At 27.1% G+C, this 11,787-nt stretch overlaps 2 protein-coding genes and 1 non-coding gene across 8 annotated transcripts; 1 reads left to right on the forward strand and 2 right to left on the reverse strand.

The window, feature by feature from the left end:
- Positions 1–8: 8 nt before the first annotated feature.
- On the forward strand, positions 9–3,185 carry LOC105839528. Of its 4 annotated transcripts, none has more exons than XR_004962251.1 (7): positions 9–23; positions 265–511; positions 587–695; positions 777–913; positions 1,055–1,273; positions 1,404–2,313; positions 2,730–3,185. It is a non-coding gene; the product is annotated as an uncharacterized LOC105839528 (transcript). The 4 variants fall into 4 exon arrangements; XR_004962254.1 differs by lacking the exon at positions 9–23 and having other exon boundaries at positions 308–511; positions 1,404–1,541; positions 1,966–2,313; XR_004962256.1 differs by lacking the exon at positions 9–23 and having other exon boundaries at positions 312–511; positions 1,404–1,541; positions 2,239–2,313; positions 2,730–3,178.
- On the reverse strand, positions 3,087–4,527 carry LOC105839532. The gene is made up of 2 exons (XM_012685915.3): positions 3,906–4,527; positions 3,087–3,822 (listed from the first exon to the last, which is right to left on the reverse strand). The coding sequence occupies exons 1-2, from the start codon at positions 4,144–4,146 to the stop codon at positions 3,473–3,475; spliced, it is 591 nt and encodes a 196-aa protein (XP_012541369.2). The 5' UTR covers positions 4,147–4,527; the 3' UTR covers positions 3,087–3,472.
- A 187-nt stretch (positions 4,528–4,714) lies between these two features.
- LOC105839529 (origin recognition complex subunit 1) lies at positions 4,715–10,021 on the reverse strand. 3 transcript variants are annotated; one of them, XM_036282987.1, is made up of 6 exons: positions 9,863–10,021; positions 7,703–9,030; positions 6,944–7,220; positions 6,449–6,714; positions 5,162–5,445; positions 4,715–5,085 (listed from the first exon to the last, which is right to left on the reverse strand). In XM_036282987.1, exons 2-6 carry the CDS (start codon positions 8,911–8,913, stop codon positions 4,919–4,921), a joined length of 2,205 nt encoding a protein of 734 aa, XP_036138880.1. In that variant the 5' UTR covers positions 8,914–9,030; positions 9,863–10,021; the 3' UTR covers positions 4,715–4,918. The 3 variants fall into 3 exon arrangements, with proteins under 3 accessions (XP_036138880.1, XP_036138883.1, XP_036138885.1); XM_036282990.1 differs by having other exon boundaries at positions 9,851–10,021; XM_036282992.1 differs by lacking the exon at positions 9,863–10,021 and adding an exon at positions 9,712–9,844.
- Positions 10,022–11,787: the final 1,766 nt, after the last annotated feature.

Below are 11,787 nucleotides of genomic sequence, written 5' to 3' on the forward strand. Positions count from 1 at the left end.
GATTAATTCATGTTTCACAAATTGTAATTACTTTTACATAAAAATAAAAAGTATGCGTAAATTAAAATATGAGTCAAATCGATCTCCCACATCGATCGATAATTGATTCGATAGATTCGATATATATATTATGAAAACAATTGTCATTAAATATTATATTATTAAATAAATTATTTTATCTATACATTAAATTTATATAAAGTAACAGAAAAATATTGTTTTTTAAATAAAAATGTATTTTTTTATTTACAATAATTTTTCCAGTCAGTTTGGGAACATTGATTTCGTCGTGACGGAACTAACCTTCAGACGAAACTAACCTTGAAAATACCTCCCTGTTTTGATTTTACTTGGAAGGAGGTAGTTCAATGTAGCAGGTTTAATTAATTAAGAAAGAATGGGATGCGACGACGACGAAACGCATAATATCCAGTTTAAAAAGAAGAAGAAGACGAAACCTTTAAGGAAACGCGAAGCTTCTCGGTTTGAGCGAGGGAGAGAAAATGTCTAAGTTAGGATTCCACATTATTCTGTTTTTAATTAATTGTGTAGCGTAGAACTTAGATTAAGAGGAAACTTATTTCAGGGAGAAAGTCGAGGAAACAAAGATTATTCAGGAACTCCGCGAGAGACCGACTGGCGTCGATACTGTTGGTTTGGCGCTCGGAGAAAGTGTTGTATCCAATGTGTTAATGGTAAGATACTTATATGTATATGTAATAAAAGTGAAATTCACGATAGATCGGAGAAATAACGCGAGGTCTATGTTAATTTAGTCGGATCCCTTTAATATGAAAACCAGAGGAAAATATGACTGTGCTGAAGAATGGTGAAGAATATAAGCCGAATGACATATACGACACTAGCATTAGAACATAATTTAACATAGAGACCAATAAACGCAACGAAGAATGTACGCACGGTGACGTTTGCTTCTGTCTAACTTACATTTATTATTGACATTTAATCAGCAATAAGAGAATGTATTTTACTGAAATTATTAATCATTGCATTTGTATATCCTTTATACTTTTATAACTATTTCTGTTTACAGGATCAAGTATATAGAAAAAGAATTGTCAAAGCACAAGAGTAAAAATAATAATGATGCAGCGAATAGTACAAATAATGATAAGGGATCATATTGCTTTCCAGAGGAAGCAGCATTGCATACGATACTGGAACATTTGAGGCAGAGCTTGACCAATCGTAGTGAGAAAATGCTTTTGAATCAAATGCTATCTGGTATTTCAGAAGTTGATCTTGGCACATAGTAAGTACATTTGTATTACAATTATACAATAAATATTTTTTTAATGTTAAATGTATATTGTATGGAAGTGTGTGGAATTAATTTGTCAAAGGTAAAACAACATTAAATGAAGATTCAACTTTATTTGTAGTTGTACAGTTTTTAAAACAAATTAACATTGAAGCTACAGAGGTAAAATTTAAACTTCTTTGGGATAGACAAAAAAAAGATGGACCTTCACAGTTTGTTCCTGCAAATATGGATGTGAATTTTGTACAACACAACAGATGTATGAATTTTATTCTCTTTGTTATTTTTCATAGATAGGATTGGATTACTATACCAGTCAATGAACAAATAGAAAAAACTTAGTATATAATTACCATTTTCAAGTAAAAAATATTATTTTAATTAAATTGATAGTTTAAATTAAAAAAAATATTTACAATTTATTATTTTAAAGTCTTATTCTAATATTGTTCTTAAACAATTATCTACTGATAATTGTTTCGCAACTGCTGCAGTGATCCTATATATACATGAAATACACATGATACGTATAGTATTCCTTATCAAAAATTTATTAGCTACATTAACATTTACTAACTACGCTTTCTTTGTTTTATATATTTAACTTTTTCATGTTAGATATAACTTTGTTCTGTCGATTAATCATTTTGTTCTTTTTCCGTCAACCTTTTTTTGGTGACTAGGAGGAAAGCCAGCATAGCCACGATGTCTCGGCCAATGGGTAGCACACATATGACAAAGATAAATTGTCTTGTTTTTAGCTTTAAATTTTCATTTTTATAGAGTTTGTATTTCTATGGGATTTTTTAATGTGGTTATTCTCTTACGTTCTGCACTACTAACACAATGCGCATAAAGATTACCTGTATTTATTTTTTGTTTTTTTTATGTTGTATACATTTTTTTGTCTTGTGCTTTATACAGAACATCAATAGGCAGCAAAATTCTATTTCCAGACATATGACTTGCAGGAGGCAATCTTTCAGCTCTGAATCCCCAAAATTGGAGATCAAAAAACTAGATCGTATCGAGTTAGTAATATTATTATGGACTTAGATCTCTTAATAAATATTTTGCGTTAATATTTAAAATATCTATTAATCTTTATGATACAATCATATGATATAATCTTCCATAATTAAATTATTATAAATTATTATAATTATACGTTTTTTTTTCAAAGTGCATATATTTGTTCTAAAAACTTAAGTGTATGTTTATGAATTTTTACATTTTTTAAATTACTTTAAATAGATGAAAAATTGATCGTATACAAGATATATACATATTTATGATTGTACCATTAAGATATTTTTTACATATTAGTATTGTAAGAATCTTAAAATATAACTATCAAAAACAGTCTGTAAAAAAATTCAAAAGAAATCTGTTGAATATTTGTTTAATATTTTTTAATTGAAGCTCTAATAGCATTAATGAATTACAGGGTATTTTCGAACAAACTGAATCTTGTCGTAGCTCGAGGGAAGAAAATAACACGTGACTGAATCATTCAAACAGCCAAAATACAATAAATTATCGCAACAAGCGATAACGAGGTTTGACGGACATGAAGGAAAGCAAGAGACGGAGGCAGTTTCTCCGATTTCTCGAAGTTTTTGATAATGAAAATATTTATTCTGAGAGAATATTAAGTTAATTAATTTTTTGTTTAATTTCTTTTTTATTATTTTATTAAGTATAAGATTGTTAACGTAATTTTTTCACCACAAAATCGTCGCATTCTTTCCAATTAAAACAATGAAGAAAAAGACTAATATGAGTTCTAATATTGAGTATTTTCTTTTTTTTTTGGCGATTTGTAGTAATGAACCATGTAGTAATTCATGCTTGTCATAATCATCCATTAAATAAACTAATCGACTATGTGTTTAATTATGTATAATAAAGTGAATTTTTTCATAAAAAATTTAAAAATAATTTAATCATAAAAATTTTTTACGAGCTAAATAAGCTTACTCCTTCAAATTTTTTGTGTTATATTTCAGATTAAATAAATGTGTATGTGTGTGCTCGCGCACGAGCGTGTATTTAAAATTCTCGGGAAAAGAATATGAAAGAGTAATATAGAAACTGAAGACAAAAAATAGGTTATATAAAGAAAACATTTGTACAAGATAAAATTTCATGTACATATTCTCAATTCATTATTCTAAATATATATCTTTATTATTTATTACTATATGCAGTAATATAATTATTGGAACATACACATTTTTTTTGCTTTACTAATTTCCAATTATATTTTTTAAATTTTTTATCAAAAGGCAATGGATCTGTTGTACGATTGATTCCTTGTGCAGGTCCAATAACAAAAATTAAATTACCCTTGTAATTTTCTATATAGTTACAGAATGCTGTACAATTGTTAAAGTAACAAAATAACATCGCGTATCGTTTTGGCACTTTAAAATTTATTGACTCATCTTCAACAAAGATAATATTTTTTAATAATTTCGGTGGAGAATATTTGCTGTTCCACCAAGAACTATCCAATTCTATACCTAGAACATCCAATCCTTAAAAAAATTAAAAGTAATAAACAATTACAAATATTATTAAAGAGACATTCATTAATATCAATATTATTTTGAAGATTTACCTGAACATTTTTGCAGTAACCACTCTAATAATCCACTACCACAACCAATGCTTACAATTCCAGATAAATCATACTTCTGTACGATATCGTTAATCCAATACAAATCACTCAGATCAGGCAACACCCATGATAATCTACTGGACTTAAAATCATCATTTGCGGAAGATAAAGCAACAATCTCTTCCCACTTTTGAGCATTATATAATGAAAGAATATTTTCATCGATATTGTCACTATTCATTATTTCTCAATTTCTTTATGTACAATTATTACAAATAAGTAATATCAATAACTCACTTATTAAAATATACAAAACAAAATATCTTTTTTGCAACACATTGTAACAAGCAAAATACTCAGATTAATAAATAAGAAAGGGTTTATCCGTGAACTTGAATTGTGTAATTTTTCTAATAATAGATTGACTCATTGCCATATAGTAGAGTAGAATGTATAGTATATTTCCGAACATATATTCATGCAACAGATGCGATTTTACCGCGACGTGATATTATGTTTCGGATAGATATAAAGATAAATAAAAATTTTAAATTTAATTTTTTTTACAAGAATAATTGTAATAAAATCATGGTTTTATATAAAAAGTAAAAACTTTAATATTCTACTTTTTATTTATATATTACCTAATTTGTATTTACATCATATACCTAGATGTATATATATAACTTTTAAAAAAGTTATATATAATATATAAATAAAAACTTAATATTGTACCTTTTATTTCTAAATATCATAATGGTAGTATTTGATAAAATATTATAAGGAGAAAAATTAATAATGTGCTTTAACAAACTTAAATCCACATTTAATATCCAGTAAATTGAAAAACATTGCAATATTACAAGAAAATAGATTTGAGCTAGAAATTAGTAAATTATAATGTTATAATTTGTCAAGATTTATTTGCACAAGTTCTTTACATAATAAAGTTAAACTAATATAAATTAAGTTAGTAAAAAATCAAGGATATTTATTCAAATCTTGAATATCTTTTAATCAGAATTAACTTTCTGCAATGCATAATGCATCTCGTCCTTTGATATATTCAATAAAATTTTCTGATGTATATCGCTTCCTGAATATTCACATATCAATAGTCTATAATCACCTAATTTTGCGCAAATATCAAGAGTTTGAGTAATATTAGGAGCTTTGTGACCTAGAAACAGAAATTACAATAATAAAGAGATTTTTCTCATACACAACACTCTTAATAAGTATACTTTTATACAAACCATCGAAAGAACATAAAGAGTCAAACTGCCTATAAACATTTATGAAACAAACTTCTTCCACACCAATTCGTTTGACTTCTACACATACAGCTTGCAAGAATATTTGCTCAAATTTTGAACAATGTTTTATCGCTTGAACTTTTGGATTTATTATCATCTCTGACAGAGCGTCATTTACATCTTGTACGCTCACTGTACTATTATTGCGTGTTTCAGTAATTTCTGCCACTCTACGACAAATGTCCAAAGCGCGACGAGCGTCGCCTGATACTGCGGACACCTTACTAAAAAACAAAATACCTAAGATATTCTTAAAATATTTAATCAAACTTGATCAATTTTATTATAAAAATTAATAACTCAAAAAAATCATTGAAAAAATTAAGAATAGAATAAAAACGGATCGGAGATTTTAAAAACATTCTATAATAATAAAACGTTATGTGAAAATAATATAGAAAGATATATCACTAAACCAATGAAAAGATTCTCTAATTCAAAAGAGTAAAGGAGACTGATTTTTTATTCAAACATATCTTTTAATAAAGTAACTTAAAATTGCAATTTCCAAAATAATAAATAAAATTTAAACAATAAAATTGATAATTTATTTTTAAATATTTTCTTTGTTAATATTCATATTGATATGAAAAAACATTGAAAAAAGATTTGATGAAATTTGAAGATAGTTTATGATGATTTAAATATAGTAATAAACGTTGCCACATTTTCACTAATATGTCATCTTTAAAAACAGTTATATAGCATTTATAAACATTTAATACTCTTACACAAAAAATAATATGATAAAACTATTTATTCAATTTCAAAAAGTTCTTTAAACTATTTCCTTTCTTATACATAATTAAATTACTTACAACCTTTCTATAACACTCTCAATGCTGTTTTAGAAAGTTATTTCAAATTATACAAAATTTCAAAAAATTCAGACATATATTAATCTATATGAACTTGTCTCTCAAAATTTGATAATAGGTGTGTGTGCGCGCGCGCGTGTATGTGTGTGTCACATTCTTATATCGTCTAAAATTAAGAAATGAATAGAAAAGATTAAAGGTCAATTTACACATATTCGTAACGTATCAGTGCCGTGTCCGCTCAATTCGTGATTTTCCGTCAGTGTCAGTGATGATAAATAGTGTTCTTTTACTCTTAAATAGACGTGTTCCGGCATAGTACCGTGAAAATCACGAACTATACGAGTACAGCACTGATAGATACATTACGGATGTATGTAAATTGAAAGAAAGACTACATAATGCCTACCGTGCAATCAATTGTATAATTTCATTTTCAAAAATATCGGTATTTTTAAGCCTGGTTAATACTATCTCATACAATTGTTTATAATTATATGGTTCGAAAGTTACTCGGGTAAGACCTAATCGCGACGTGACTCTACCCATTAAAACTCTTTCTGGAAGATCCATAGTATTGGCAATTGTAACAACTACTAATCGAGCAGAAGCTTTTGTAGGCCAGTCCAACAGATTATATATTACATCCTGTCGTTTTGTACATAATAAATCAAGCTACAAAAATTAAATTAAAATAACAATTAGTGAAACAAATTAGAAAAAATAATAAAAACTAAAGATTATAATCTAAAAGACAATAAAATAATAGATATTAGAGAATAAAGATTTAAAATAAAAAATTTTACTTTTAAATAAAAAATAAAAAAATTAGTTTAATTTTAATTAATAAATTTTTTAACAAAAGATAAATAAAAATATATATAAATAAAGATAAATAACATACCTCATCTACAAGTAGCAATGTCATTGGCCTCTTAGTATTGTTATTAAATTTCTTTTCTAACATATTATATGCTTGTTCCCATGTTAGAATTTTACCAGATAATTGCTTCAGAATCTGCACGTAGGCCTGTCTAGGCTCAGATAATTTCATCCCATTAATTTCAACAAAATCAAAATAGTCTAATTTATCTTTCTCCACAGATCTCTTTAAACATTTGACAACTTCATTTACAGTAGCAGTTTTTCCTGTACCTGGTACACCATTTATATAAATGCTCCTATAATATTTATATATAATATTTTAGTGGAATTGAATAAGTTAATATCTTCTTTTAATAAAATTAATTTTAAATATATATATATTAATAGTTTTAATTAAAAGTCGATTTTGAAATGTATTATACTAAATTAGAATAGCGTAATTTTTTAAAATTACATTAAATAATAAAATTAAAAAATTACAATATGGACGGATAATTACAATTTAAAAAAATTTAATATTTTATTTATATAAATAAAATTTATATAAAGAGTAACAAAGAAACATTGTTTTCTATATATTGGAAATTTCTTTTCTTTTACATAAATAAATTTTAAACTTGGAAAAATTGCAACCTGCAAAAGTTAATAAGTTTACGTTTTAAAAATAGTTGTATTGAATTTAAAAATTAAGTTCAACTTAATTAGTGTTTGCACAACCTTGTATTTCAGTATATAAAAAAAAATAAATATAAATATCAAACAAAAAAAACAAACGTGCCCTCCGCTTTTGTCCATTAGCTTGCTTTCTATGAATGTATAAATGTTATTAAACTCTTCCTCTCTGCAAGGCAATGATTTAGGCACTGCACTAACGTGCAATCTAGTTCTGATTTCTTGCAATGGTGTAATTGGTTTAGCTAAGATATCAGTTCTCATTTTCATGGATGGTGTCAATGAACCTTGTTTCAACGACACACGAACCTTTGGAGTGCTCAAACCATTCTGTAACACTGATGATTCGATAGCATCAGGATTCCTTTGATTAGTTTTTACAGATAAATGTTTATTAACTTTGTGTACAACTTCAATCTTATCAGTTTTATTCTTACTCTCATCTTTGCATATTGATTCACATTTATTAGACACAGTTAAAATAGTCTTGCAATTTTTCTCAATTTTCAATCTTTTAAGAGTATCTTCGAGTGAAACATTTTTTTTTGTCTCAAAATGTATTCTGTTACTTTGTGATTTATCTACATTATCTTTTTTTGATTCTTTATTTACAGAGGAAGATTCATATTTCGATCTAGTTCTGTAAACCTTAGGAGTAGCATCATTATTGACATGTTCCACAAAATGAGCACAATTTTGTTTTTTAAATTTTATTTTTGATCTTGTGGACGGTGTTTTTGGAATGAAATCAACACAAACACAATCTGAACTGTGATCGTTATCACTTTTTTGCATGTTGATTTTTACATGTTTATTAATTTTTTGTTTTCTTGTATTACAAGTGTCTAATGAATCTAAAAATAGTGTCTTCTCGTTATAATTAATTTGATCTTTCTGTAAAACAGATGTTTGTGATTTAGGAGAATAATATTCATATTCTGAGTATCTTTTAGGTAACTTTATCATTCTTGTGCCCTTGCGTGGCATTTGATTTTCCTGCAAACTTTTCAAATGGCGTTTTGTATTTCTGGTTAATCTCTTAGGTTTTTCATCATCAGATTCAGTGTCTATTTTGTACATACTCTGTTCTGTAGAGCGCCTCAATTTTAGACGCAATGAGGCCTGTTCTTTTTGCAATGCATTAGTTCGTAATAAGAAGTGTTTATTGTTGTTCAGAATTTTATCCGAATCAGAAAGAGAATCATCGTCTGTGGTCTTTGTTGGAACATAGGACTTGTCTAAATCTTCACTTGAATCTGAACTTGTTTCAAGTAACACAGATATATCTTTTTCCGTGCATTTCTTAAATCTAGCCATGGCATTTAAATTGTAATTTATTGATTGGACAAAAATTTTTAACCTTTTGCTTCTCTTTTTTTCTTCAAAATTTTATTTACATTAATCTATAATTTGAGTTCAATTGCTATCTACTACCTGAAAATAACATTAATTGAAGAAAAGTAACTTTTTAAATCTATTTTATAAGAAAAACAAGTATTATTTATATCATGGGTTTGTATGAGTTTTTTTATATCAATATGTAAGAACATAACAAATTTATAGTTATAAAAATATTGCGTATGCTCTTTGTTTTGCAATTTATAAATTAAGTAATAAAATGAATTATTCAGTCAAACAATTTATTGACAATCGTTAACTTCTTGTTCAAGATGTTAGTAATGTTAAATTGTGTGGCTCAAATTTATATATAATTTATATATAATTTATTTTTATACATTATGAGTAATCACAAATTATTCTTTCCTGTAATTAAATTATATTTTAAAAAATAATTTCCATTTTTAATTAAAACAAAGAATATTTGCTAATACAAATTAATAAAATATAAATTTTTTTATAAACAATTCTAAATATGCAAAATTAATCAAAATCATTCAATTATGTATGATTTAAATTTTAATTGCAAATTATCCCATTAATCGTATAAAGGGTCACAATTTAGTGTTATCAAAATGTTGAACAAAAAACAAAAGATTGTTATTAAGCTGTTTAAATGAATAACTTTAATTAATAAATTGCAATATTAAAAAATATAACAACATTAGAGCATGCGTAGTATCTTTACATTTATAATTTTATTATATTCCTACTTACCAATGTCAAAAAACTTTAAAACTTAAAAAAAAGGGTGATGTGAGCAACGATTTTCCTCCTCAGATTTTACGCATGAAAATACACATTTACAAAATCAGAAGAAAATCGAAGGTGAGAGCATTATACAGTACATATTCACCTTTTTTCTTACCGTTTTGAAGATATAAACCCAAGAGCGTATTAATAAATAACAATTCATGTGAAACTCATGAAACCATTAAGGTTAAGGGTCTCTTCGCGTCATATGCCCCGAGTGCGCTCCTATTCACCCCCAACGCACTCCAATACTAGAGTTCCTATAAGGAGAGTTGTGCCAATACCGCTCTCGATTGTGATTGGCTCCGCCATTTTCCGTTAAACTTCCGGTAGTTTTAGCCATTTCCAGCACAATTTGGCAATCTTGGTACAGCTATCATCAATGCATTAATATCAAGAAGTCGATTCTGTATTTCTGAAGAAAGTGAAAATATGAAAAGTAAGGAGCATTGTCTGCATTGATTGGTGTATACTTTTAGAATTAACAATATATACCAATCACTGTTACTAACTTTTCATATTTTCACTTCTTTAGGAATACAAAATTGACCCCCAGTATTTTGTGTATCCATACATAAAGCAAAGGGTTTATATTGAAGATATTTTAATTATACTATTGAAATTGTAATATAATTGTAAATAAAATAAATGTGATTGAAAATGCTGTGGAATAAAATAAGAATATATTTGTAAATGTAACCTTAAAAATGCTGAAAAACTTTAGCATTTTTGAGATTACATTTACAAATATATCCTTCTTTTATTCCACAGCATTTTCAATTACATTTATTTTATTTACAATTATATATCTATATATACAAATATATATATATATGTAATATCTTGTATTAATGTTAAAAATAGAAAATGCCGAATTGTGTAGCTTTTGGATGCTATAAAATACATCAAAAAAAGATGCGTATGTTTCCACAAGCTTTAGAACATCGAAAAATATGGATAGAAAATGAAATAAGACTTGAAGTAAGACTGAAATAAGACTTGAATACGACTTGAAATTTGCCGCCTTTACATGCCATGAAACGGAAAATGGCGACTTCCGTCACATTGGCACAACCATAGACATAGTAAGTATAGACCGAGCGTTCCGCTGTATAAACGTTGATGCATACGAAAAGAAAGAGAAAAGATATATGAAGAATCTCTTTCTCTTTTTAATGCCGGAGAAGTGGGGAGCACTTCTCCTCATCTCCTCGCGTCGATCCCTCATTTCCCCTGTCAGGCTCTCCCTACTACGATGATGTCAGAGAGAGAAAGAGATTCTTCATATATCTTTTCTCTTTCTTTTCGTATGCATCAACGCTTACAGCGGATGCTCGGTCTATACTTACTATGTCTATGGGCACAACTCTCATAGGAATTCTAAAAACATCTAAAACGACGCGATGACCGCTCTCAGGTTCCTCTCTGGTTCCATTTCCCTAGCAAGTTTATATAGGATATGTTACACATATTAATACTGTTTAATAAAAAAGTAAGGAAATTTTATTAAAATTACAATTAATTTTTGATGAAATAATAACAAAAAATTGTAGATATTCTATTGAATTAACAAACTAAACGAAAAAGCATAGATATACTTAGCTGTATTGACAAATTAATATTATTTTTTATTGTAATTAATAAAGTTTTGATAAAATTAATTACTAGTTAAAATGTTCTAAAATAAATACAAATAAATTCAACAAAGTTATCAAAAGATCATCAAAAGTATATCAAAATTTCATTAAAATCTCCATCGAAGATACGTTCCACTCCAGTAATCATTTGTTGAAAATCGGTAGCTACATTAAGGGCCCAATTCTCCCTAAGAAAAAATTTTGTGTACGAAAATAATGCTGCACGCGTTTACCAATTGGTATATGTACTTTTCCAAGTAGCAAACTGACGTCAAATATGGTTTTAAAGACGTTTTAATAACGTTTGAAATGTCAAGAAGACGTCATTAAAACGATATATTTGACAATTTCATTTGAATTCGAAAATCAAGCCTCAGACTTATATAATTTCTTTATACTTCTT

Source organism: Monomorium pharaonis, chromosome 1, assembly GCF_013373865.1.
Source record: "Monomorium pharaonis isolate MP-MQ-018 chromosome 1, ASM1337386v2, whole genome shotgun sequence".
Classification (NCBI taxonomy): domain Eukaryota; kingdom Metazoa; phylum Arthropoda; class Insecta; order Hymenoptera; family Formicidae; genus Monomorium; species Monomorium pharaonis.

Coding starts and splice junctions, on each gene's coding strand:
- LOC105839532 (XM_012685915.3), bottom strand. CDS start 4,146: ATGAATAGTGACAATATCGATGAAAATATTCTTTCATTATATAATGCT. Junction 3,823..3,905: donor GTTACTGCAAAAATGTTCAG/GTAAATCTTCAA, acceptor AATTTTTTTAAG/GATTGGATGTTCTAGGTATA.
- LOC105839529 (XM_036282987.1), bottom strand. CDS start 8,913: ATGGCTAGATTTAAGAAATGCACGGAAAAAGATATATCTGTGTTACTT. Junction 6,715..6,943: donor CATTGCTACTTGTAGATGAG/GTATGTTATTTA, acceptor TAATTTTTGTAG/CTTGATTTATTATGTACAAA. Junction 5,446..6,448: donor ATTATACAATTGATTGCACG/GTAGGCATTATG, acceptor TTTGTTTTTTAG/TAAGGTGTCCGCAGTATCAG.